At 41.8% G+C, this 27,599-nt stretch overlaps 1 protein-coding gene across 2 annotated transcripts in view; it reads left to right on the forward strand.

Moving 5' to 3' along the window:
* Nucleotides 1–27,599, forward strand: part of PAFAH1B1 (platelet activating factor acetylhydrolase 1b regulatory subunit 1) — a 75,154-nt gene that overhangs the window by 37,551 nt on the left and 10,004 nt on the right. For both annotated transcript variants that reach the window (XM_039341764.1, XM_039341771.1), the window contains exons 4-8: nucleotides 10,186–10,260; nucleotides 12,549–12,755; nucleotides 18,517–18,685; nucleotides 20,729–20,831; nucleotides 22,610–22,838. In XM_039341764.1, the coding sequence (XP_039197698.1) occupies nucleotides 10,186–10,260; nucleotides 12,549–12,755; nucleotides 18,517–18,685; nucleotides 20,729–20,831; nucleotides 22,610–22,838 (783 nt within the window). The remainder of the gene's footprint in view (nucleotides 1–10,185; nucleotides 10,261–12,548; nucleotides 12,756–18,516; nucleotides 18,686–20,728; nucleotides 20,832–22,609; nucleotides 22,839–27,599) is intronic.

Here is a 27,599-nt window from a genome sequence, read left to right on the forward strand (position 1 = left end):
AAGGCAATCCCTGGCTGGGATTCCCTTAAAACGTCACAGCGCGCCAAATTTAAATCCCCGGGCACAAGCAGCTTCTGGGAGGCTGCGGAGCTTATCTTCAGAGGGAAACGAAGCACAGGAAGGGAGTAAGCCAACCAAGAAACGGAGGCTAGAGAACCCTCCTGGGATCTGCAAAGCCCTTTTTCAGGGAGAAACGAGCTGTGGCTGCCATCTCTTGCCAGAGAAAGGCAAACCGAGCTTAAGGAAGCTCTACATCATATCTGGAATCACTGATAGAGGCGGAATAGGAGCACACAACCAGCGCTCCACCCCCGATACACACATATAATAATAGGACAAAATATAATAATAATAAAAATAGATACATAAATTTTAAAAATAATAATAATAATAATAATAATTAAAAAAAAATTTTTTTTAAAAGCTAAAAATTAAGCGACTGCAGGGCCAACAGGCCTAAAGACAGAACACACAATATTATCATCATCACCATTATTGTTGTTGTTGTTATTATTATTATTTTATTATTGTTGTTCCTATTATTAGTATAATAGTAATAGTATTAATAAGAATAAATTCCACTCTAGGTGACCGCCATTTGATACCTGCTGTGTATTAAGTCAGGCCTACAGACCCTTTTGAGGTCGCCACTGATATTTTTTGCCTCCCTTTTCCTTTTTCTACTGGTGCACGTTGCCTGGTCACCTAAGGCCTCCGGGCGGAACCCAAAGAGTGGTTCCAAACGTGCCTTCGGTACCTCCCTCAGCTACCGTGACCTTAGCCCAGAGAGAATATTTTTGTTGTGGTCGGGTGATCAGGGGAACAGTCCTGGTACTTGTTCCAATTTCGCTCCTGCCAATACTTGCCTGCCTGAGCGTCTTCTCAGTTTTTCTGGGACTGCTCAAGCGGAATGGAGGGACCCTCGTTGCCTCAATCCATGAGCACGACCCCTCCACCTCCCAATTACGGCTGCAACACACCTTCTGACCAGAAGGCGGCAGGCAAGTGCAAAGCGAAGACAAAACACTCGCTCAAGAGGCCCTCCAAGTTGGCGGAAAAGCAAGCCAGCCGTAGGCACCAGGCCCTGGAGAAGGAGTTCTCCAGAGCGCAGAGGCAGGCCCAATTGGAATTGGTTCAAATAGCGGCCACCGAGATGGAATTACCATTGGGTCCATCCACATCAACCCAGAGCGCGTGGTCCATTCCAGGAACACCGCAACCACTGGATCCGCCATCTACATCAGCCCAACAAACAACCACGGCGGCAGGCACAACCACTGAGTCCAACTCTCCACCTGCGGTCACCACACCCAAAGGTAATGACATAGGGGACATCTGGGCAGATGGACGGCTAGAGGCCCTATTAACCAAAGTGGTGGACCGAGCCCTAGCACAGCGCTCCGCCCACCACGACCAGGGGCCCTCCATCTCAGCCATGCCACACTCGGAACTCCCCTCAGAGTCCTCAGGCATTCAGGAACCCGTCTCCCCGGCCCAGTCCTCCATGAGTGGTTATTCTTCACCACAAGAGGAGGATCAACCTGGGATCTCTATGTCAGAGGATGAGGAACTTCCCCCTGAGCCCCCCTCAGGGGGATTATTTAATCCCAACCGCTTCCTCACGATACTACGCAAGGCCACAGCCATTGCGGACATGGGGACGGATCAGTTTTCTCAGCCGCAAGCGACACCGGCCACCACATCCAGACCCGTATTCGTAGAAAAGGTGACAACGCAACACCATATACCTTGCCCCGCCATTTTCCTGAAAGGGATCAAGAAGCCATGGGACTCTCCCGCTTCCTTCCCATCAGTGAGTGGTACGGACAAAAAATTATACAGCACTGCCACAGACCTCAATGAGGCCTTAGAAATTCCTAAAGTAGATGAAGCCTGGACCCCCTTGGTCTCCCAGACAGCCATGGCTGGGGACCTAGTGGAGGCCCTTAAGGCAGATGACAAAAAGTGGGAACAAGCCTTTCGCAAAACCCACCAGACAGCGGCATGGGCCATCAAAGCAGCCACCTCGGCCTCCTTTTTTGTCCGGGCCACCCTCATCTGGTTGCAACAACTACAAACCATAGTTCCTATGGAGGACATACGAACACACCAGGACCTGGCTAAGATGGTAGCAGCCACGGAATACGCTGCAGACGCAACGTTCCAATCGGCCATTTTTTCATCCAGATCCATAGCATCCAACATAATTGCCAGGAGAATGCTATGGCTAAAACACTGGCAAGCTGACACCAAGGCTAAGTGGCGGCTAGCGACCGCCCCTTACTCAAGCAACGGTCTGTTTGGGGAGGCCTTGGACCCCTATCTTGTAGAGAACAAAGACAAGCGGAAGGTCATGGCACACTTGAACAAAAGGTCAGACAAACGTACCACACCTTACTTTCGTAGGCAGTCCTTTCGCCAACCGACAACCACGCCTATCAGTCAGGCACCCAAGCCATTCACTCCCAGGCAGAACAAACCGTACGGCCGCCCCTACGACAGACCGGGGTTCCAGCCCAGACAACAAAACCAGTCGAGACGACCCTTTCGTGGAACGGGTCGTCCGTACCGGAAGACAAAATGACTCCTACATAGACCTACCCATTGGAGGAAGACTAGCTCACTTCTTCCACCAGTGGGAGCAGACCTCCACGGACAACTGGGTACTACAAACCATCCAGTCCGGGCTGTCCCTGGAGTTCCTGGTCACACCCCCAGACCGACTCATCAACTGCTCGGTCTCCAGGAACCCCACCAAACGCAAACTCATGCAGGAGGCCATCCAACACCTGTTGGACATTCAAGCAATAGAACCGGTCCCAGCGGAATACAGAGGCAGAGGATTTTACTCCATCCTCTTTGTGGTTCCAAAGACTTCAGGAGGATGGAGGGCAATCCTGGACCTAAAAAACCTCAACCGCTACATCACATACAAAAAATTCAAGATGCAATCCCTTCAGTCCATCCTGGGAAGCATCAGAGAAGGAGACTTCCTGGCATCGATAGACCTCACGGAAGCCTACCTTCACATCCCCATCCACCCAAACCACCGCCGGTTCCTACGTTTCTGTTACGGGGGAAAACACTTCCAATACAGAGCTCTCCCCTTCGGTCTATCTTCGGCACCCAGGGTATTTACCAAGATACTAGCAGCGGTAGCCGCCAAACTGAGAAAAATCCCAATACGCGTCCAATGTTACCTAGACGACATACTAATCCAAGCAACATCCCTACAGACAGCTCAGGCGGACGTAAGGACCGTCATTCGCGTCCTCCAATTACACGGATTCTCAGTAAACTTTCAGAAGAGCCAGACAGTTCCCTCGTCCAGGCTGCTGCATCTGGGGGCCATGATAGACACAACCAACTGTATGGTCTATCTCTCCCAAGACCGGGTGGCCGGCATCAGGGAACTGGCTCGCTGGGTTCACAGGCAACGTTCAGTTCCGATACTAACACTTTCCCAATTATTGGGCAAGATGGTATCGGCCATAGCCATTGTACCCTGGGCCAGGCTCCACCTACGGGAACTACAGTGGTTTCTGCTCCCGTACCAACGGCAGAACACCAGCGCATCCAACCACCTAGTCAGGGTCACGGCACAAATCCGCAGGGCGCTACGCTGGTGGTGCTCTCGGGCCGTGACCAAGGGGTCACCCTTCAAGGAACCAGTCAGAGTTACCATCACTACAGACGCCAGTCTGTATGGTTGGGGAGCCCATCTGGACTCCCAGTTTGTACAGGGACGTTGGTCCGCCACGGATCTGAGAAACAACATCAACTGGCTAGAACTCAGGGCTATCCACCTAGCCTTGCAACAATTCAAAGACAGAATCAGAGGCCACCACGTTCTAGTCCTAACAGACAACGTAGCAGCCAAGGCGCACATCAATCGGCAGGGGGGGACCAGATCAAAAACCCTGATGACAGAGTCACGACTCCTATTCAGCTGGGTAGAGCCCAATCTGAAGTCACTAAAAGCGGAACACATATCGGGGGTCAACAACCAGCAAGCGGACTTCCTAAGCCGCACCACAGTGGACCCTTCGGAGTGGGGGCTACACCCGAACTTGTTCCTAGACATCTCCCGCAAGTTCGGGTACCCGATCCTCGATCTGTTCGCATCATCAGACAATGCCCAGCTCCCCAGATTTTACTCTCGTTACTTCAACCCGCGAGCAGAGGGGACGGACGCTCTGAGAACTCAGTGGCCTCAGGGTCTGCTTTATGCCTTTCCCCCACTACCACTCATACCGGCGGTCATCCGAAAGCTGATTCAGGAGCGGGCAGAAGTGATCCTAGTAGCACCATATTGGCCACAGAGACCGTGGTTCGCCGACCTGATGAACCTGTCTCAGTCGCCCCCATGGAACATTCCCCCTCATCAAGTGTCCCTACACCAGGGAACCATCAGTCACCCGGAACCCCAATGGTTACAACTGACCGCCTGGCACTTGAGCACCAGATAATGGCACAGGAACTATTCTCTCCCGGGGCCATTACCATAATTCAAGCTTCACGCCGTCCGGCAACAAACCGCATTTATGACTCCACTTGGAAAAATTTTTGCCTTTGGTGCAGGGAACGGCAGTTTGACTTACACAAACTCTACATCCCTCAGATAGTAGATTACCTCTTGGAGGGACTAGACAGAGGCCTCGCCCCCGCGACCATCCGCAGGCAAGTGGCGGCCTTGTCCACCCTCCTCACCTGCACGGATTCGGTTCCCTTAGCTCACCACCCCAGGATCCGCGCCTTTATCAAGGGCGCCTATAACACCAGACCTCCAGTAATTCACAGGTACCCGTCCTGGGAACTACCGCGAGTCCTTCACGCACTCACTCGGTCACCATTTGAACCATTGGCGACCGTTTCCTTGCGACACCTGTCGCTAAAGGTGGCGTTCCTGATTGCCATCACATCGGCCAGACGAATTTCGGAACTGGCCGCACTGTCAGTCAGAAACGACCTATGCATTTTCCACAAGGACAGGGTGGTCCTTAGGTTAGATCCTGCCTTCATACCGAAGGTGAATTCACTCTTTCACAGGACACAGGAAGTAATTCTCCCAAACTTCTGTCCAAATCCAACACATGACCGGGAGCGGCAGTGGCATACATTGGACGTCCGCAGAGCCTTGCGGCGTTATATAAAGCGTACAGAACCCTTCCGCAAATCGGAGGCCCTATTTGTGTCCTTCCAAGCGGGCACCTTGGGGCGGAAAGTTTCCGCGGGCACCATTGGAAGGTGGATCCGAAGCTGTATCGCAGAAGCTTACAATGTATCATCCCTGCCGCCCCCAAGTCATCTCACAGCCCATTCCACCCGAAGCGCTGCAACTTCGGCGGCATGGGCTACCCAGGCGTCAATCGAGGAAGTTTGCAGGGCCGCGACATGGTCCTCGCCTTCCCCGTTTATACGACACTACAAGATAGACCGCTTTGCATCGGCGGACGCCTCCTTTGGTAGGAGGGTCCTCCAGCAAGTTGTCTCAGAGATCAATCTACCGGCCTTATCTGTTTCCCACCCCTTGGGACAGTGAGGCTTTGGTACGTCCCATCCGTGGATTATCCATCTCCTGTACTGGAGAAGGGGCGTTGGTCTTACCTGAACGCCTTTTCTCAGTACGGAGATGGATAATCCACACCCACCCCAAGGCCAGCAGGCCGCTAGTAGGGAGCTGAGAGCCAATACCTCGTCAATCATCAGCCAATTCGCCCTCGTTAAGAATGGACTCCACAGGAAGTGGGAGCGTGTCAAGCTTTGGCTACTTGGTCTCAAGAGCAGACAGACAGAGAAAACCCATCAGTGGATTATCCATCTCCGTACTGAGAAAAGGCGTTCAGGTAAGACCAACGCCCCGTAACGGCCCCCTCTGCCTTGGCCCTGGCCCAGGCCAGCTGGGAGCCAATGTAGAATTTTGTGATGGCCATCTTGGCACTTGCCCCGGTGGACCATGCCTTGTCGTTTGTCCCGGTCCCAGCCCCTTCTGCTAGAGACCCTCAGATCTGTCCCACTCCTGCCCAGGCCCCCACAGACACCCTTAATGTGAATGATGTAGAACTGGCCATGCCCACCCAGTAGGCCACATCCACTTCATCCACGCCCACCCAGTAGGCTGCACTCACTCTGGCCACAACCACCTGGCCCCCCAGGGCAACCACAATGCTGATGCGGCCCTCAGTGAAATTGAGTTTGACACCCTGTCCTATACTATTAGTATAATTCTTAGCATTAATGATGAATTTAACTAGATTTTGAAAGTTATAGCTGATGTTGGTAGATTCTGGGCAGGCTTTGTTGAAATAATATTCCTCATCTTGAGGCAGAATAGATCAGGGCATTTAAAATCTGTGTATAATGATAGATAGGGGCATTTAAAATACATATTATAACAGTTTTCACTTATTTAAATAATCAAACGAATTGGAAGAATAATGTGAAAACTGTACTATAGGATAAAAAATAAACCATTAAACCAACTAGACAGTTATAGAATGGGAAAGATTAACATGACCAAATAAGTGTTTTTAGACAGTGTCTAAAGCAGAAGTGATCAAAGATGTCTGTATTATTGTAAAATGGAACTTCCATATTGAAACGTTCTTGTATTCCTTTGTTTCAGATACTAGACAAAAAAGCAAGGAAAAATGTTTAGCTACTTCCAGTGTAATATAATTGGCTACCTTTGGTTTTAGTCTAGTTCAACACTTTTTTCCCCAATCAACTTTACTGCAAAATCTCATAATATTGGAGCTGTATCATTACAGAGGATAAGATATAGATCAGTGTTTCTCAACCTTGACAATTTTAAGGCATGTGGACTTCAACTCCCAGAATTCCACAGCCAGCAATGTCTAAAAACACTTATTTGGTCATGTTAATCCTTCCCGTTCTATAACTGCCTAGTTGGTTTAATGGTTTATTTTTTATCCTGTAGTACAGTTTTCACATTATTCTTCCAATTCGTTTATTATTTAAATAAGTGAAAACTATTATAATGCTGGTTGTGGAATTCTGGGAGTTGAAGTCCACATGCCTTAAAATTGTCAAGGTTGAGAAACACTGATATAGATTTATCTGGGACATGTCAATACAATTCCCAGTATTCTTTAAAATTTTATTTTATTGCTGTTTTCAGGAGAAAACAGCAAATCTCATTTGTCAGCTCTCTATATCTTCATTTGCTTTTTTCTTTTTAATGAAAAGATTATAAGTAGTTAATGAACGTTGTCCATTCAGTTGTCCTTCAAAGTTTTTGTTTAAAATGCAAAACAATACCGACTAAGCTGTCCATTAATTTTTGTACTTAATGGGTGATCATTTAAAAAATCTTTTTTCTGCTTTCCACTACTTTACATTAGAAAGAAATTTATAATCCAGCCCACATCTTCACAGGACTTCATTCAATATGGGTGATCATTTAAAAAATCTTTTTTCTGCTTTCCACTACTTTACATTAGAAAGAAATTTATAATCCAGCCCACATCTTCACAGGACTTCATTCAATATGGATAGTTCTGTCCATATTAACATGTTTGGAAATCAAAGTTGCCCTGATCAATTAAATGAGCAGCATGTAAATGTAATAAATAAAATGTTTTATCCTTAACAATGAAAGTTAAAAGACAATTTTTGGGTTTTTTTTTTTGTTTAAAGATTTGAGTATAAAATGGTTTCCTCAATGATTTGATTCATTCCTCAAATGACAGTTGGATTAGTTTAATTATAGCGTATTAGTAGCTTATAGCATTGACTACTCATTAATTTTAGACTGACAAATATAACATTCTGATAGAGAATATTTTTGTACACAATTGTTAGATTTGTTGGAGCATCACCTGTTTTTGCTTTTTTCAAAACAATTTGTAAAGATGGGATATACATTTCCTAATTATTTATAATTTCTGTTTTCTGACTCTTGTCAATAATGATAAACAATTTCAGGCTCTTCTTTGAGCAATTTCAGTCAGTAGAACTGGGGCATCTTTAAATTAATATTACTTTTACCTGTGGAATGTGAAGATCTTATAGTCAGTTGTCTGCTTCCCATTTCATCTGTTCCTCTTGGCCTTTTTGGAAGATTATTAACTGAAGAGGTTGCAGTATTACATTAATCATAGCAGAAAAGGTAGCTATATAAACAAATGATAAACAACTTCAGCTTTTCTTTTTAACCCTAACCCTAATCTTTTTTATTCTTTTAAACTTCATCCTATATGTTTTCACATTCTGTGAAATATGTTGTTTTCTTTTCTAATGCAAGTTTATCTTAATGTTTTGTGTTTAATATTGTATACTAATATACTTTTTAGAAGGTACCCGTTTTTCTATAAATGTACCTCATTGATTGAGTTTCTGTAATAAAATACTATAGGTTTTAAAAAAGCCTGAGCAGTGTAGAATGCAGCCCTTATAAATTAACCTTTCTTGATATTAAGACATTCATTCCATTCACTTTCCAGTATGCTCTAGAAATATCCCAGATCTTTAGACAACTCCAGACTACACGCAATTTAAATACACGTTAATCTCAGACTGTGAAAACATCCAATTTCATCTTCCTTAGCAAAAGACCCACTTGAGGCTCCAATTTCATTTCCCTAAATCTCATCCAGATATAGTCCTACTGTAATCTCGTTCATGTAATTGAAAACAGTCCTTGATGAGAGGAGTGCCGTCTTATCCATCAATCTCATTAAATATTTTTCCCCAGGAGGTAAAAAGGAGAATCTGAATATACCGTACTTTCCGGTGTATAAGATGACTTTCGCAAGCGTTAAAAACGGCGCCAAAGTCGGGGGTCGTCTTATACGCCGAGTCGTCTTATATGCTGGAAATAAGTTTCCGGCATATAAGATCACTTTCTAGGCATGCAACTCGGCGCCGAAGTCGGGGGTCGTCTTATACGCAGGAATATACGGTACTAAATATTTATGTTATTCAGCCAGGAGGGAGGCATTCTTTCCTTATGAGAAAATAAAAGAGAAACTAGAGGAGTGTGAATTTGGTAAAGAAAGAATGAGTGAATTTAAAATATTTTTTAAAAATCAAGCAATGGCTACTATCCTTAAAGGAAAATAAAATAAGCATTTCTATCTCAAAACAGCTGTGCTAGAAACATCGAGAGATTTCAATATTGTTCCTCAGTATTAAACAGAGACCAGATTTTCTTACTGCAGTGCATATTTTAGCCAGCTCATTGATTCAAGAATGTCTGCTTCACACCCAGTGACTGTTAATGACCATTATTGGTTAGATAATTTTTGCTGACTGTACTTTCTACGTTTCATTTGACCTTGCCTTTTATTGCTTTCTTTCTTCTCTCCCTCCCTAATGCTCTTACACATCTAATTCCCAGGAAAATACTCCATGCATCTGATAATATGGATTGAGATTTAAGGAAGTTTATTGCTAATAGATAATTTGTTAGTGTTTTTAAGATACCAGAACAGCTCCTGTTTGTTTACCCCCACTTGCATTCATATCTATGGATTAGGCATATTTTATATAATCTGCCTAGAGTCTTAACTAACCTGTTATTCATCAGGTTTATCTACTGAAGCTTCTTAGCTACAGTCTTAAGGCACACTGGCGACCATTTTATTTTTCTTCAGTGTGTATCAGAATAAGACTTGCTGCCATAAAATGTGTTGATTTTCATCTAGATAATGTTCCAGGCAGTCTGCCACTGAGAATTAGTATCTGGGAAAAAATCTGGAGAACTATTTAGAGTTTTTCAGAGAGGCTTCTGATTGCATGCTGCAGGAAAAAAATGACTGAGTTGGGTAGATCTTATGTTTGTATGACAAATCAGCACAATATAGGTTCATATGATGACAGTGATAACTATAACAATGATTTTTCAAGTTATATACATCTGAATCCCCATAAGTCCTGGTGGGTAATAGTGAATCATTCACAATAAACCAGCAAACCTGGCATCGACTGACATTTAACTTTGTTATAAGCATAATAACTCAAGTTGTACCACTTTTATGCAGAATTTCCAACCTGCTATAATAGGTTTGTAGTGATTCTTCATTAAGTTCCACATTTTTATGAAACCAGAAGTTCTTCCTCTTCTTGAAAAAGAAAAATCAAGCCTTTGGGGTGGGTGGGGGAATGCTCTTAAAAAGGTTTGATTTGTTTAATGACCTCGATCTTTTTTTTCTTTTTTTTCAGAATGAAGAATTAGATAAGAAATATGCTGGGCTCTTGGAAAAAAAATGGACATCAGTTATAAGATTACAAAAGAAAGTAAGTAGAAATTTACATTGGTATGTTACTGGCAAAAAAATGCTGTGCTGAGATTTTTAAGCAGCCTCTGAAAAATAATTTTTTTTGAAGAACTGTATATACTTTTTAATTACTGGTTTCTTCATCTTAATATTTAGTTTGGTCTGGTGGTTAAGATATCAGGCTAGAAAGCAGGAGACTGTGAATTCTAGTCTTGCCTTAGCCATGAAAACCAGCTGGGTGAGTTTGGGCCAGCTCCCCTCTTTTCAACCCAACCCATCTTGGAGGGTTGTTGGTGGGGAAAAGAAGAGAAAGAAGGTGTATGAAGTATGTTTGGAATATTTACGAAAACAATAAAGGTAGGATAAAAATAAATATTCCGTCTTTCTGATAAAGAGCTCAAAGCAGAATGTATATGATCCTCCATGTAGGATTACTAACTGAAAGTTACTAACTGGCTCAAAATTACTCAGTGAGCTCTCTGCCTAGTAGGCTCTTAATAACTGAATCTCCCACATCCAAGTTCAACATGCAGTACTTTCCTCTTAGCGTTTTATTTTAAAAACAACAAAGAGAGCATTTACTTGTTTTTATGAATGTATAAATTGTGTAGAACGAGATACCGTAAATGCCGGCGTATAAGACGACTTCCGCGAGCGCTGAAATCGGCGCCAAAGACGGGGGTCGTCTTATACGCCGAGTCGTCTTATACGCCGGAAATACTGGTAGTTTCCGGCGTATAAGACGACGTTCTAGGAATGCGGCCCGGCTATAAAGACGGGGGTCGTCTTATACGCCGGGTCGCCTTGTACGCCGGCATTTACGGTACTTTGACATTTGTTGAGGAGAGCTGTTCAAAAAGTAATATTGACATAGTTTCCTTTCCCCCTCCCAAACAAAACTTCGTATAAAACATATATTAATTCATTGTTTCAATATTGAAGTAATTCAGGCATTCAATAATTATGCTAAAAATTAGTTCTGATGCACTAGCCCAGAGGTAAGCAACCTTGGCTCTTTTATGACTTATGGACGTCAACTCCCAGAATTCCTGAGTCCACGAGTCATAAAAGAGCCAAGGTTGCCTACCCCTGCACTAGCCAAATACTTCATTATTCCAGTATTTTGTAATTATATGATGGATAAGACCATCTTTGGACTGCAGTAAACAAAACAAGATTTTTTAAATCCTTGGGTACTGAATGTCTTATAAATTTAAATGGATGCATATTTTGAAAGAAGACATTTAGTGTTTTTTTTGTTTTTGTTTTTTTTTTTTGGTCTAATACAGTGATACTAAATATCTTTTCCATGGCTTTTAATTTAAAAGCACTGTGAAAATACTTTCTTCTGAATAATATGCAATGATTCTAGGATTAAGTGCAACCAAGGGGATACATGAAGGATATGATTTTTTCTTTTTATAAAATGTAAGTGTTCATGTGTTTGTGTGTATTTGTTTGTACATGCATCTGTACAACCCCCTCACACATATTTGTTGAACAAATTGAAAGTGATAACAGGAATTTACAGAAAAAAATGAATTTCTCTGGATTTGCCAAGCTTTCAAATGTATTGATGTTCCAAAATTTAAACAAACTAACCTGAAGAATTTGAAGGAAAAAAAACCTCGCAATTAAAGATGGCATAACAAATGGAATTATCCAGTAATATTTAAGAGAAAATGGTAAATTTTTATTACTCAGCTAAAGCTGGATTTATTTTGCCTTAGTATTAATTAAAAAAAGAAGACTGAATTGATTCAAAGTAACCAGGCAGATGTCGAATTTTGTTGAGTTTCTTTTAGAAAGCTATAATATATAACTTCATGATTGCATATAACAGACTTTCCCCAACCAATACCTTCTAGACAGGTTGTACTATTAATCCTCTAATCCCTTTTGTGATGTTGGCAAAATATGTGGTTTGTTATCCACTATATTTCAAGTTGAGGAACTTTGGTATTCAATATATATTTGGAGATCACTGTTCTATAATTATTCTCTGAGAGCTTTTAGTATACTTGTACATTTGTACTTACCTGGCCTCTCTACCTCTCTGATCAAAACTAGCTCTGGCTGGCTTATGTGCCCTGTTTACATAAATAAAAAAATTAAGAAGTACGATGTGTAAATAGAATAAAAATGAAATAAAAAAAATATCAGAAAAAATAAATAAAGTCTGGCATTTGTTAATTTCCACACAATATTCTCATTCCTAAACCTGTTGAAAAAGGATAGGGTTTTTTTAAGAAAAAACAAAAACAGTGTGTCCTTTGTTAGATCTTTTTCTTTTGATTCGAAATGTAGGTTATGGAATTAGAATCCAAATTAAATGAAGCTAAAGAAGAATTTACATCAGGTGGGCCTCTTGGTCAGAAGCGAGATCCTAAAGAATGGATTCCCCGTCCTCCAGAAAAGTACGCATTAAGTGGGCACAGAAGTCCAGTCACAAGAGTAATTTTCCATCCAGTTTTCAGTGTTATGGTCTCTGCTTCAGAGGATGCTACAATAAAGGTAGGACCTTCACAACCTGTGCACTCTACTGTTACTTTGGGTCTAAATGTCTGGTGCAAATGGCTGAACAATGACTAAAGGTCCTTTGATACCTTACTTATTGTTGGTCACATTGCCAGCTGTTTAGCCTTGATCTAGCATTTTTATCCACCGTTTGAGTCCTTTCCAAAGACATAGGATATGGATATTGTTTGATGGTTCCAAAGGTGGTGTTGCAGGATGTAAGCTGTTACCTGTAAAGCTGCCTTTTGCAATTGACTGAGGGTGATTTTGTCAATGCTGATGGTGTTCAGGTGGTGCTCCTGATGGTTGCACCCAAGGCCCTGTTACTATTGATACTATATTTGTTTTTTTATCTTTTCCCAAAGTAATTCTATTTCTATTTGCAGGTGTTTGTATTTTGTGACTTTCTCCAGGTTTTTTTTTCTCCTCTGGAAAAAATGCAAGTCATCAAAAGATGGGCCTTTTTTATTGTTCCAAGGGATTTTAGCATCTGACTAAAATGATAAGAACACATCAAGTTTGGTTATAACAGGCAGGGGATGGGAACTAGTTTATATGAACACTTACAGTGGGGCAAAAAAGTATTTAGTCAGCCACCAATTGTGCAAGTTCTCCCACTTAAAAAGATGAGAGAGGCCTGTAATTGTCATCATAGGTAGATCTCAACTATGAGAGACAAAATGAGAAAGCAAATCCAGACAATCACATTGTCTGATTTGGAAAGAATTTATTTGCAAATTATGGTGGAAAATAAGTATTTGGTTACCTATAAACAAGGAAGATTTCTGGCTCTCACAGACCTGTAACTTCTTCTTTAAGAGGCTCCTCTGTACTCCACTCATTACCTGTATTAATGGCACCTGTTTGAACTTGTTATCAGTATAAGAGACACCTGTCCACAACCTCAAACAGTCACACTCCAAGCTCCACTATGGTGAAGACCAAAGAGCTGTCGAAGGACACCAGAAACAAAATTGTAGACCTGCACCAGGCTGGGAAGACTGAATTTGCAATAGGCAAGCAGCTTGGTGTGAAGAAATCAACTGTGGGAGCAATAATTAGAAAATGGAAGACATACAGACCACTGATAATCTCCCTCGATCTGGGGCTCCACGCAAGATCTCACCCCGTGGGGTCAACATGATCACAAGAACGGTGAGCAAAAATCCCAGAACCACATGGGGGGACCTAGTGAATGACCTGCAGAGAGCTGGGATCAACATAATGAAGGCAACCATCAGTAACACACTAAGCCGCCAGGGACTCAGATCCTGCAGTGCCAGACGTGTCCCCCTGCTTAAGCCAGTACATATCCGGGCCTGTCTGAAGTTTGCTAGAGAGCATTTGGATGATCCAGAAGAGGATTGGGAGAATGTCCTATGGTCAGATGAAACCAAAGTAGAACTGTTTTAGAAACACAACTCGTCGTGTTTGGAGGAGAGAGAATGCTGAGTTGCATCCAAAGAACACCATACCTACTGTGAAGCATGGAGGTGGCAACCTCATGCTTTGGGGCTGTTTCTCTGCAAAGGGACCAGGACGACTGATCTGTGTACAGGAAAGAAGGAATGGGGCCATGTATCATGAGATTTTGAGTACAAAAAATTTCATTGAAGATGAAATGTGGCTGGGTCTTTCAGCATGACAATGATCCCAAACACACTGCCCGGGCAACGAAGGAGTGGCTTCGTAAGAAGCATTTCAAGGTCCTGGAGTGGCCTAGCCAGTCTCCAGATCTCAACCCAATAGAAAACCTTTGGAGGGAGTTGAAAGTCCGTGTTGCCCAGCGACAGCCCCAAAACATCACTGCTCTAGAGGAGATCTGCATGGAGGAATGGGCCAACATACCAGCAACAGTGTGTGCCAACCTTGTGAAGACTTACAGAAAACGTTTGACCTCTGTCATTGCCAACAAAGGATATACAACAAAGTATTGAGATGAACTTTTAATATTGACCAAATACTTATTTTCCACCATAATTTGCAAATAAATTCTTTCCACATCAGACAATGTGATTGTCTGGATTTGTTTTCTCATTTTGTCTCTCATAGTTGAGGTCTACCTATGATGACAATTACAGGCCTCTCTCATCTTTTTAAGTGGGAGAACTTGGACAATTGGTGGCTGACTAAATACTTTCTTGCCCCACTGTATCTAATCGTGAATTTATTATGCCTGATTCTCAATCTAGAATTGTAAAGAATTTTAAAAATGATGGGAGAAAAGCAATAAGAAAAGGGAGGATTTAAAAAAATGTATTACCTCTGCCACTGTTTACATTTCTACTACTATTTATTATTTCTTCTTTCTAGAATAGAAGAAGGCCATGGAGAAGACTAACTTTACCCCTATCTTATTATGCTAATTTTAATTAGGTAAAAATAATGAAGATTATTGGACTAAAACCCCCCTTATCCTATATGTCTCTGTTGTAGTCTTGAGTGAGGAAGCCAAGATGCAGCCTGGCCATCTTGATGAGAATTGGGGCTGTTTATTTTTATTTTTAGAACAGATCTGCTTAATTTTTTTTCTCTTGTCAAGGAAGTGATCGGGCCCAATACACGTAATCCTCGACTTATGACCACAATTGAGCCCAAAACCTCTGTTGCTAAGCAAGACAATTAAGTGAATTTTGCCCCATTTTATGTCCTTTCTTGCCTTTCTTGTTAAGTGAATCATTGCAGGTGTTAAGTTAGTAACACAATTGTAAAGTGAATCTGACTTCTCCGTTGAGTTTGCTTGTCAGAAGGTCGCAGGGACAATGCAGCCGTCATAAATATGAACTAGTGCCAAGCATCCGAATTTTGATCACATGACCACGGGGATGCTGCAACAGTTGTGTGAAAAACTCATAAGTCACTTTTTTCAGTGCCGTTGTAACTTCAAATGGTCACTAAATGAACTGTTGTTAAGTGGAGGAATACTCTGGAATTCCTTCCCCATTGAACTCCAGCCTGCTGCTTCTCTTCTGGGTTTCTGGAAAAGATTTAAGACCTGGTTGTTGTTTTTTTCCCCCATCAGGCTCACGAAAAAGGAATATTTGAATCTAGCAGATGTATATTTTGTACATTTTTCTTGTTTGTATAATTAGGATATTGGGCTTGTTTATTTTATGGGTGGATTTTTTTTTTCCAAGGGGTGAGATGTTTCTGATTGTTAGTTGCTTAGAGTCTTCCGGAACGAATGGCATACAAATAAATAAAAGGCTGAGCTGCTTTGTGTGCTGTTAGAGTAAAGCTTTATTATTTTTTGTAAGAAATTACATAATACATCCCTCCGAACCATTGAATTGTTAAGTGTGCTTTAAAAAACAGCTTTTGTTATGTCTTTGTGGTTTCAAGAGTTCTTAATAGTATAGCTCCTGAGACTAGAACATAAAAGTACAAGAGAAACTCTGGGTAAAAACATCTTGAGAGGAAACTGCCTCTTTTTTTTTTTTTTTTGCTAGTTACAATTCTTATATGCACTATATGGTTCAACCATTTATATTTTTAGCTGACAGTGCTCTCTGCTTTTGGAGGCAACAGAAATCTCATATGTGCCTACAAAATGCACATGTGTGAATTCTCTCATGCATAGTTTGCAAACAAGTTGTTTTAATTCATGAGGAATATACTTAAATCTTAATTTGAGAAGTTGTTAACCTTTTTAAGCATATGTTAGCATCTTTCTTTTTTTGATCAGAAAGGATCTTCTCTCTAAAATCTATTAGGTTTTGAGGAATCGGTTGGGGCTTGGGGGAATGTCAGCATTGCCAACTGTGTAATACAGGGGTCTTCAAACTTGGCCCTTTTATGACTTGTGGACTTCAACTCCCAGAATTCCTCAGCCAGGCGTGCTGGCTGAGGAATTCTGGGAGTTGAAGTCCACAAGTCATAAAAGGGCCAAGTTTGAAGACCCCTGGTGTAAATGGATCCTTATCCCTCCTGATAAATTTAAGACCTTGTGAGAAGTGATCAACTATTGGCTTCAGGTGGTGGTTAATTCATCCTTGAATTGACAGGTTGATGTATTAGGCAGAGAAAACCATCATTAGACCCAGCATTGGTATAATTTTTACCCGTTTCTATCCTTTTGGAGGAAGATTATGGAGAATGCGGTATGCAATAACTTCAAAGGACTCTGGAAAAAGTGAATTATCTAAGATTTGCATATAGTACTGACTGTGCTTGTGGATGAACTTTGGTGGTGGTAATGGGGGGGGGAGGTGGTCCAAGAGTGATGTGATCCTGCTTGATCTCTCAGTAGCATTTGATATCATTGATTATGGTATCCTTCTGGATCATCTCTGGCTATTTGGGGGAATGGCTCTATTTTGTTGTGTTTCTTCTTCCTTTGGGACAGTTTCTAATTGGTATTGTTAGGAGAGAAAAAAAAATCCCTCCTTTGCTCCTTGGAAAAGACCCAAGGCATTTGTTTTGTGAAATCCCACAGAATTTGACACTCTCTTCAATTTTATTCAGCACCTGCATGAAACCACTGGGCGAAGTTATCTGCTGGCATGGGGTTTGGTTTCGTTAGTATGCTGATCATGCCCAGTTCTATATCTTGATCTTTAGCCAAATAAGCAATGCTGTAGGAACCCCAGCCTTAGTGTCTGGGTATGGCTGTGGATGAGAAGAAAGAAGCTTAAGCTCAACTCTAGCAAGACTGAATAGCCTGGGTTCCAGGGACCTGCTAGTCACAGTGATTCTGCCATCTTCAGTTCTTGAAGAGATTGCATTGTCTGGAAAGAACCGATATGCAGTTTTGGTGGTTCTCCTGGACTTTTGTTTCCAGCTCTGTGAGAAGAGGGCAGCCATGACCAGAAGAGAACCTTTGTACAAATTCATCTTCTGTACCAATCACGTCCCTTTTCTTTTCTTTTATGTATTTCTCACATTTATATTACTGCCTGTTTGAACTAGGAAGCCCTCTTACTTATGCCGTAGTACTTATATGAACTGTTGCAACATGTTGTACTAGGGCAGTGTTTCTCAACCTTGACCATTTTAAGGCATGTGGACTTCAACTTCCAGAATTCCACAGCCAGCAATGCTGGCTGTGGAATTCTGGGAGTTGAAGTCCACATGCCTTAAAATGGTCAAAGTTGAGAAACACTGTACTAGGGGCTACCCTAGATGAAGCTAAAAGTGGGCCAAAATGCAATTGTCCAAATAGCTATAACCCTGTTGGGTTATAAAGCCACAAATAATGGCTTTTCTGACAGGTTTGGTATACAGTATAGCAGTTGGTTGTCTGATGCTGGTTAGTTGCCAGTACGTTTGTTTGGTTGCCTTCCTTGATGTGCGCCATGTATTTTAATGTTAATTTTGTCCTTTTGTTTCTTTTACTTATTTACTCAATAAATCTGTATTTAGAATCCTTTTATGATTGAGATGGCATACACATTGGTTTACAAACAAATGGGTATTAAAATAATGTTTCAAATAGTTACAGGTAGTCCTCGACTTATGATGAAGTTGAGTCCAAAATTTCTGTTGTTAAGCGAGACAGTTGTTTTGCCCCATTTTACAACCTTCGTGGCCATAGTTGTTAAATGAATCACTGCAGGTATTAAGTTAGTAAGACAGTTGTTACGTGAATTTGGCTTCCCTGTCACATGACCCCAGAATATGAACCAGTTGCAAAGCATCTGAATTTTGATCGTGTTACCAGGAGGACTACCTGTACTTTTGAAAGAAATGCGCAAAAAAAATAAAATAAAAATAGTTTGTGCAAATATATATTTACCAATTTGTTTCTCTTAATTCCTAGGTATGGGATTATGAGACAGGTGATTTTGAACGCACCCTGAAAGGCCACACAGATTCTGTGCAGGATATTTCCTTCGACCATAGTGGCAAGCTATTGGCCTCTTGTTCTGCAGATATGACCATTAAGTTATGGGATTTCCAAGGCTTTGAGTGCATCAGAACCATGCATGGTAAGAAATTATTTAAAAATCATTAGCCATAATAAGATAAAATTAAAAACTAGGTATGTACCTCTTCTTTCCTATGATGATGATGATGTGAACCAGAGGACATCACATTCAAGATATTCATCCCAAGGCTTAGTTCTCATATGCAGCTTGATACCCATATACTGGAGCATTTTGTGTAGCAGGTGACAACTCACATCTTTAAAAGCTGTAGCATCTTCTCCATGAATGCCATAGTTCAGGGGTAGGCAACCTTGGCTCTTTTATGACTCGTGGACTTCAACTCCCAGAATTCCCGAGCCAGCCATGCTGAGGAGAAAGGGAGAGGTTTCCATGCTGAGCCATGCTGGCTCAGGAATTCTGGGAGTTGAAGTCCACGAGTCATAAAAGAGCCAAGGTTGCCTACCCCTGCCATAGTTATATCCTAAGCTCCCCTTTTGTGTATTAGCAGGTTGTTTTCTAGGGTGTTGCACAACATGGGGAGACACGACTCACAACCCTGGAAGTGGTGTGATCCAGTTCATGCACACGTTAAACATTCTTGTCACTAATCTGTTACGTTGCCTGGTGTATTTTGTTTCTTATTACTGGCTGCTTATAATTTAACTTTGTTGTACTCTACTAATATTAAAATGTTACAGGTTTCATGCAACATAATACGTCGAGTGGGAGCTAAAGGCTGTAATGCTTACTGTTTGTTTACTATAGGATGCCATTGCCGATCAGTAACCATAGGAAGCATCCATTTTGGTTCATTTTGTTATGTATTCAAAAGCAGAAATTGTTTCTCTCTTCAATTCCTTGAATCAAAAACTTGCCTGTTCTACAGTTTCAGAACTGCAGCCATGGCTGAGAGGCATTCAGAGATTTTTGCTTCCTGAGAGTGTCTTTAAAGAGCCCCAGTAGGCAGAGCATGTTTCTGAAAACAAGTTTATTGCTTTTGGAGGAAGTTGAGTAGCGTTGTTTCTAGCCTAGAGGCAGAAAATGTTTGCTACTTTTCAAAAAGAGCAGCTTAAAAAATGGTGGCTAATGTCTACAAACTTTCTCCCTGGGGATTAGTGAATGGAGAGATTGTTACCCTCCAAGTGTTGTGATTTTAACCCAATCCCTGCCAGCCTTAGCCAGTATGAGCAGCAGTTAAGATTTCTCTCTTCTCTGCACTGATGATGTTACCTAGCCTGATTATTAAATGTCTGCAGGGAACAGCCACTCCCCACAAGCTTAAAAAACGCCAAGAACTTTTAGCACCAGGCATAATTTTATATTTCAGCAATCCTCCTTCCCACTTTAAAAGTCTGCAGTGCTGTGTCCTCTTTGGGATTACCAGTCTGTGGTTATTCAGCTACCCCCCCCCCCCGTCAGTCTCCTTTTCAGTTCTGCAGTGACCTTTTTTGAATGTGACAACCACATTTTGCTATTCAAAATATAACTGTCCCCCCCCCGCCCATTCAGATGACGTAGCCTTGATTACAGATTCAAAGAATAGATTCAGTCTTCGGGACTGAAAAAACAGTCTGTTTATAAGTTGCCTAAAGTCAAGGATGCCACTTGTCCTTTTTTTTTTAAATTTATGTAGCAATCTTTCTTTGATTTAAAATTCTTGAGCATACTGACATGAAACCGCTCCCTTGCTATTTCCAGATTCTTTCAGTATCTGCAAGGTTACAACCTTAAGGGCTGAGGCTCCTTGCTCAAGTACCTGGGGTGAAAATGTGTATTCTTGAGGTTTAATTAGCGTACCACAATTATTCCTCAGAAGCTGTGCAACAAATCATTATATATAGCCAGGCAACTGCCAAAGCATACTATGTGCTTTTTTTAGCATCCCATCTTGTTTGCCTCTTGAGGATTACCATATGGCAGCATGCTGACTGAGATTGATGGCAGTTATAAGCTGGCACATCTGGAAGGCACCCAGTTTGGCACTTGGGTGTCTTATAGAATTGTGCGAAGGGGTGAATTCAATAATGGTATTCACATATGTTGTGATAAAGTCACATGGGAACTTAATTTTGAGTTTGTGCTTTCTTTTTTCTTCTTCTGTAGGACATGATCATAATGTTTCTTCAGTAGCCATCATGCCCAATGGGGATTATATAGTATCTGCTTCAAGGGATAAAACCATCAAAATGTGGGAAATTCAAACAGGGTAAGATCTTGCAGATATATTTATATGAAGGTGAAACGATACATCTTTAGACTTGCCTTTAGGAAATGAGATGAACACCGTAGAGCAGTGTTTCTCAACCTTGACAATTTTAAGGCATGTGGACTTCAACTCCCAGAATTCCACAGCCAGCATTGCTGGCTGTGGAATTCTGGGAGTTGAAGTCCACATGCCTTAAAATTGTCAAGGTTGAGAAACACTGCCGTAGAGGAACCATCGGCTTGTAGTTAGTGGAAGAAAGGCATTTCATAGAGAAAAATTCAGATTGACTTCTCAGCATCTCTAAGTTAACAGGATCAAGTGGCAGGTAATAGGGAAGACCAGTCTGATGCAGAACTAACAAAGCTGTTCATCAGATGACGATATTCTTTGGTTGCTCAATTAGTAGATGATGACCATCAACAGATGCCTGACCTGTGGTGGGTTAGGCCACAACATAACCAAGTCTGTTTAAAATATGTGCCAACCTGTTCACAGCTTTCCTGGTTCTCCTGGTCTATTGGAAAGCAAAGTACCGTACTTTCAGTCGTATAAGACGACTTTCGAAAAAATTGAAATCGGCGCCGAAGTTGGGGGTCGTCTTATACGCCGAGTCATCTTATACGCCAGAAATAACGGTAGTTTCCGGCGTGTAAGATGACTTTCTAGGCATGCAACTTGGTGCCGAAGTCGGGGGTCGTCTTATATGCCGGGTCGCCTTATACGCCGAAAAATATGGTATTTTCTTTGTCAATATAAACTTCCATACTAATTGTGTAATACCATGCATAAGGCCTCTGTTTGTTCCTGGAGACAACATATTGGATCCTTACCTTTGATCACAAATTTTCCAGTGTTTCATAACATGGATTCCTGCTACATTAGCTGCCTGAGCAGAAGGTTATCTACTAGGAAGAGATCAGTCTCTGTAGCCAGTTTGGCTGTTATATTTTAGCACAGAGATGTACAAGTGAGAAATAAAGGCAAATTGCCTCTATGAAACTCTGGGCTTGTATAGTGACATTTTCCCCTCTGTTTTTTTTTTAAACCACTGTCATAAAGACTGAAATTCTGTTCATGGCTGAAACTTACTGATCTAATATAGTATCTGAAAACCTTGTAATTTGTAAATTGGAGGGGGAGAAACCAGTGCATGGAGAGTGATCATGTTAATTCAGCTCAACATTGAATCACTTGGTTTTGTCCTTCATCCTGGTTGTCTCAATTTTAAAATACGGTCTTTGGCATTCTACACAAAAACCAAGTGTTGTCTTCGGCCTGTGTTGTTAGTTTACACAATTCCAGTTTAAAAACTTTGTATTTGTTGTGGATAAGCATAGTTCTTTTCAGTTGTCACGTACTACAGCCCAGGAGCATTGGAAGTGTGATACATACATTTCTTTAGACTTACAAGGAAAGTGATCTCAGATTTCCTGTCTTTCTTCAGCATATCCAATATTTTGGATACTTTCTGTAGAATTGGTCTGATATTGGTGGCTATCCTGGAAAACCTCTGAGACCATTTTATGCGCCTGCTCAAATCTTGATTTCTTTAACTGTTCTCCCCCCCCCTTCCTTTGTTGTCTGCCTATTCAAAACTCCCATAGCCTTCCCAACCCAGTTTCATAACACAAATTTCTAAACTAGGTTGGCAAGACTACAGGCTAGCACTTTAAAAAAAAATGCAGCCACCTGAATTATTCGCAGACCGTCAGTTTTATTCGTTCTGTTTTGTGTAGCAATCTTGCATTAATACAACATGTTTTCTTTCCTGTCAACAGCTACTGTGTGAAGACTTTCAATGGACATCGAGAATGGGTCCGCATGGTACGGCCTAACCAGGATGGCACGCTGATTGCCAGCTGTTCTAATGACCAGACCGTGCGTGTCTGGGTGGTAGCAACAAAGGAGTGCAAAGCTGAACTTAGAGAACATGAGCATGTAGTAGAGTGTATTTCCTGGGCTCCCGAGAGCTCTTATTCCACCATATTGGAAGCTACAGGATCTGAGGTAAGAGATTTCACTTAGAGAAACATCCTTTCTTCCAAGGGAAATCTTTTTTATCCCCTTTATAGAATCAAAGACAAGTTGTTTTGCCCCATGCCATCTCCCTGCTGAACACTTAATTCCCACGGCATTGTCTAGAGCAGTGGTTCTCAACCTTTTTAATGCCGCGACCCCCCCCCCCAACCGGTCATAAGCCGAGGACTCCTCAACCGGTCGTAAGTCGAGGACTACTCAACTGGTGCAGCACCGTTTGCAGAATGGGACTTTTGGCGGGCTCAGCAGGGCAGAGACAGCCTGGACAGTTCCTATTGGCTTTTGAAAGCCAATAGAATTAGACTTTATTTAAGAGAGTCTATTCTATTGGCTTTCAAAAGCCAATAGAATAAAAGGGAGTAGCACAGCTAAGGAAAAGGGGAAAAAATGGTGGACTGCGTTGTTTGGCAACCCCCGTGAAATGGTCGTTCGACCCCAAATGGGGTCCCGACCCACAGGTTGAGAACCGCTGGTCTAGAGGCCTAAGAAATTTACCCATATTGTAGCTATTGCTACTACCATCTTTCTCATCTTCTCATTTCTCCTCTTTTCATCTTTCTTATTATCTTTTATTGGTATCTTACGATTTATCACTTGTTGTTTGTATCTTATGATTAATGATTGTAACTATGAGTTATGATCTATGACATACCACTTTGTTGTTGTATGTGTGTACTGCGATTTCAATAGTGTGACTGTCATAACTTTGAGGACAAGTCAGAAGTCACTTTTTCTGAGACTTTTGAACCATTGTTGAACAAATGGTCGTAAATCGAGGACTCCCTATATTACGATGCATTACAATATAATTCTGTAATCTCATTGGGGAATTGTGGAAGCTGTAGGTCTGAAACATTTAGAGCAGGGGTGCCCTTTATAACTTAAGTGCTTCAACTCCCAGAATTCCTGGTTCAGGAATTCTGAGAGTTGAGGTTCACAAGTCATAAAGGGGTCACGATTCCCCACCTCTGATTTGGAGGAATAGATAGCATCAAATTGGGGAAGACTCAGCACAGTCCTGCTACTTTGGGTCATTGGTATTATTTTGAGGAAGGTGATGGATTTTTTTTTCATTTTCATTTTTTTTCTGTAAGAAAAAATGGGGTGGTTTCAACGTTTATTTAAAATCATTTGCAATTCCCTACTTCCAAGTATAGCCTATACTTAACAAAATAGGCATAAGATACCCAAAACAAAAAAACTTGTGGCCACCTATGTGAATTATACCACAGTCTTTCTTTCAACAATTAAGATAGTAAAGATGTTTTAAAAATGACTAAATTCAAATATAGAAGTGACAGTTAATCCTTTGGGCAGCAGAAGGATTTTTAACGCTATGAGTCTTAGGTTTTTAGCTTAGCATTTCAGTGAAGCATAAATGAAATCTAACTGAATGACTCTAAGGAGAATATGAGCAGGCCCCCCACCGGCAAATCTAATTCCTTAGTAACCTTTGGCCATAGCATACTTAAGGGCCTTAAGTATGAGGATCTAAACCAGGGGTAGGCAACCTTGGCTCTTTTATGACTCATGGACTTCAACTCCCAGAATGCCTGAGCCAGCATGGCTCACCTTGGAAACCTTTCCCTTTCCCCTCAGCATGGCTGGCTCAGGAATTCTGGGAGTTGAAGTCCACGAGTCATAAAAGAGCCGAGGTTGCCTACCCCTGATCTAAACCATGAGCATGGGCAACAGTTGATTTTGTGAATGACCTACTCCCTTGTCACACAAGATCTACAGCAGAAGCTCTTCATGTTGCTTTGCAATCAGTTGGAAGTCAATGTAAGGAAGCTGTCATTCCATCTAGGTGTTTTTCCAAATAAGCCATATTGTTGCCTTGTATTTAATAGGGCATGAAGGCAAAGAGGTTGATAGGAGAAGAAACAAGAGTGGATTTTCATTTATTCGTTTGTTCATTCAATTTCTATAGCCGCCCATCTCAGCCAAGTGACTCTTGTTAGAATGAGTAAAGGGAGTCATGGCTGGCCATGTTAGCAAATTGCTGCTTGGCTTGGGGAATCTGGCTAAACTCCTAGGGAACCATATCTGCATTGCAGTACAATTTATATATCAGGTAATCAGTGTGTGAAGTTCATTTTTATTATCATTTATCTAACCATCCTACACCGTGATCATTATTTTTTCTTTCTGTGAATGAAGTCCTCAGAGGGCAAGCTACGCAGAGCAGGCTTCTGGGTTCAATTTCTACCCATGCCGGCTCCTCTGTGAAAATTCGTTTACTAAATGACTATGGAGATCTCAGTCATTCAGGTCATGGTTGTCCCAAAGGTGCTTTTCCCAAACACAGAACTGAAGAACCTTCTTGGATGAGAAACGAAATGTTTTGAAGGGGGAAAAAAAAGCCCAATTGCCTGTGTGTGTGTGTGTGTGTGTGTGTGTGTGTGTGTATGTATGTATGAATAAAAGAATAAAACACGATCACCGGGAGGGTTGAAGTAAGAATACTTTACTAAAAATATACTTATACTAAAAAGTTGCCAAACTTTCGCTGGGGAACTCCCCAGCATCGTCAGGGCTAAAAGGCCATTGCAATAAAGGTGGTTTAAGTAGGTTCAAGTAACGTTTGCGCATGGCTCCTAGACTGTGTTACTGGCCCTGATTGGCCAGCTGATAACCAAGATGTGTCTATAATGTTATGTTCTTTTCTTCGGATGCCCTTCCCTATCCCTCCACTACTGGTCTTTGGAGGCGTTAGTAACCTTGCATCCCCTCCTCTTCCAATAATATCATCACCTGCCGTGTCAGGGGGAGGATTCGATCTGATGTTTTCTTGTGTCTTATGATGGGGATAGGGTTCCACTAACTGTGGGTTAATATCCCTTCCCAATTGTATACCTCTCCCCTCCTTTGTCGTGTCCGCAGCTCTTATCTGAATGTGGTATGCCTCAGTAATCATGTCTTTATTCCCCACCCCAGTCTTCCTTACCGTTCCCTCCCGTTGTTTTGCACTCAAGTGGAGGGATAGGGAAGGGCATCCGAAGAAAAGAACATAACGTTATAGACACATCTTGGTTATCAGTTGGCCAATCAGGGCCAGTAACACGGTCTAGGAGCCGTGCGCAAACGTTACTTGAACCTATTTAAACCACCTGTATTGCAATGGCCTTTTAGCCCTGACGATGTTGGGGAGTTCCCCCAGCGAAAGCTTGGCAACTTTTTAGTATAAGTATATTTTTAGTAAAGTATTCTTACTTCAACTCTCCCGGTGATCGTGTTTTATTCTTTTATTCATAATTATGCCCGGGAGTCGCACTTTTACCAGTATGTATGTATGTATGTATGTATGTATGTATGTATATATGTAGGTCTTTGGTTATTCGGGTTTTCTCCCGCGTAAAATTGGAAGTGTCTTGGCGATGTTTCGACAAAGTCCCATTCGTCATCTTCAGGCTGGTGTTTTCAGCTTTGTGCTTCGAGGAGATTGCTCCTCGAAGCAGGAAGCTGAAAACACCAGCCTGAAGATGATGAATGGGACTTTGTCGAAACGTCGCCAAGACACTTCCAATTTTACGCGGGAGAAAGCCCGAATAACCAAAGACCTACATACAAACACCCGCGAAAACTTCAGAAAACATATACATACATACATACATACATACATACATACATACATATATACATACAGTTTAAAAATTTAGAATGGCAGCATCAAAGGATTGCCACCAATTTGCCCTTATTGTGATCAGGGTTGCAACTTTTCCAATTTCTACAAAGGTTATCCCTGCATTCTTATCTTGGTCATTTCTCTCAGCTGACTTTTTTTTTTTTCTCCTCCACCCTGTGCTGGCTCAATGCTGGAATGATAACCAACAGCCTCCAGGGCTGAAGAATGTTAGATTCCCATAACTGTTTAGTAAGACCTTATTCCAGCTTTGCTTTTGCTTTTAAGGGGGCCCTACAGTCACGGGGACAGAGAATGTATGTTGTAGCAAAGCTCAAATTTTGGCTGAACATACATCAGCCTTCCCCAGGGTGGATTCTCAAGGTTGAGAACCTCCCTTGAAAAATTCCCAGTCAGCATGGCCCACATTTCTGAAGGGAACCAGCTTGTGGAAGGCTGACAAAAGTAGCTTTGTGTCTGCAGTTCTGTTTTTATCTTCAACATTTAAGAGTAAATCATAACATAAGGTGCCTCAGGCTCCCTTTTCCAGCATGCCAACGGTAATGACCTGGTTGCTACTTAAGTGTCTTCAGTGTTTTGTGTCCTGTTTAATTCTGGATTTCTACATGTTCTTAGGGGTCCCAAAAGTGCTTTTTCACGAGGCAACTGGACTTCCTTGTGTTTCTTTGAAGACATTTCGCTTCTCATCCAAGAAGCTTCTTCAGCTCTTTTTCTGAAGAGCTAAAGAAGCTTCTTGGATGAGAAGCGAAACGTTCAAAGAAAAACAGGAAAGTCCAGTTGCCTCGTGAAAAAAGCATCTTTGGGATAACTATGACCTGGATGACTGGGAATCTCCATAGACAGTGTCTTAGAAGGATCTCTTAATCGGTTCTTCTGACTCTGTAAATGAAATGGTTCTCCTTGAGCACAGGAAAAGAGGAGGCAAATTAGGGAGGCCTAATGGAAGATGATGCATGGAACAAATTATATCTTCATCATTGTGTCTGAACAGACAAACTGTTCCATATCTGTTTCAGATATAATAGTATCTTTTTTTAGATCAGCTAAAAAGAATTCCCCAAGTAGTTATCCTAAACGTGGCCACAAGT

This window comes from Crotalus tigris, unplaced genomic scaffold (assembly GCF_016545835.1).
Source record: "Crotalus tigris isolate CLP2741 ecotype Arizona unplaced genomic scaffold, ASM1654583v1 scf7180000017550.10884619, whole genome shotgun sequence".
NCBI lineage: Eukaryota > Metazoa > Chordata > Lepidosauria > Squamata > Viperidae > Crotalus > Crotalus tigris.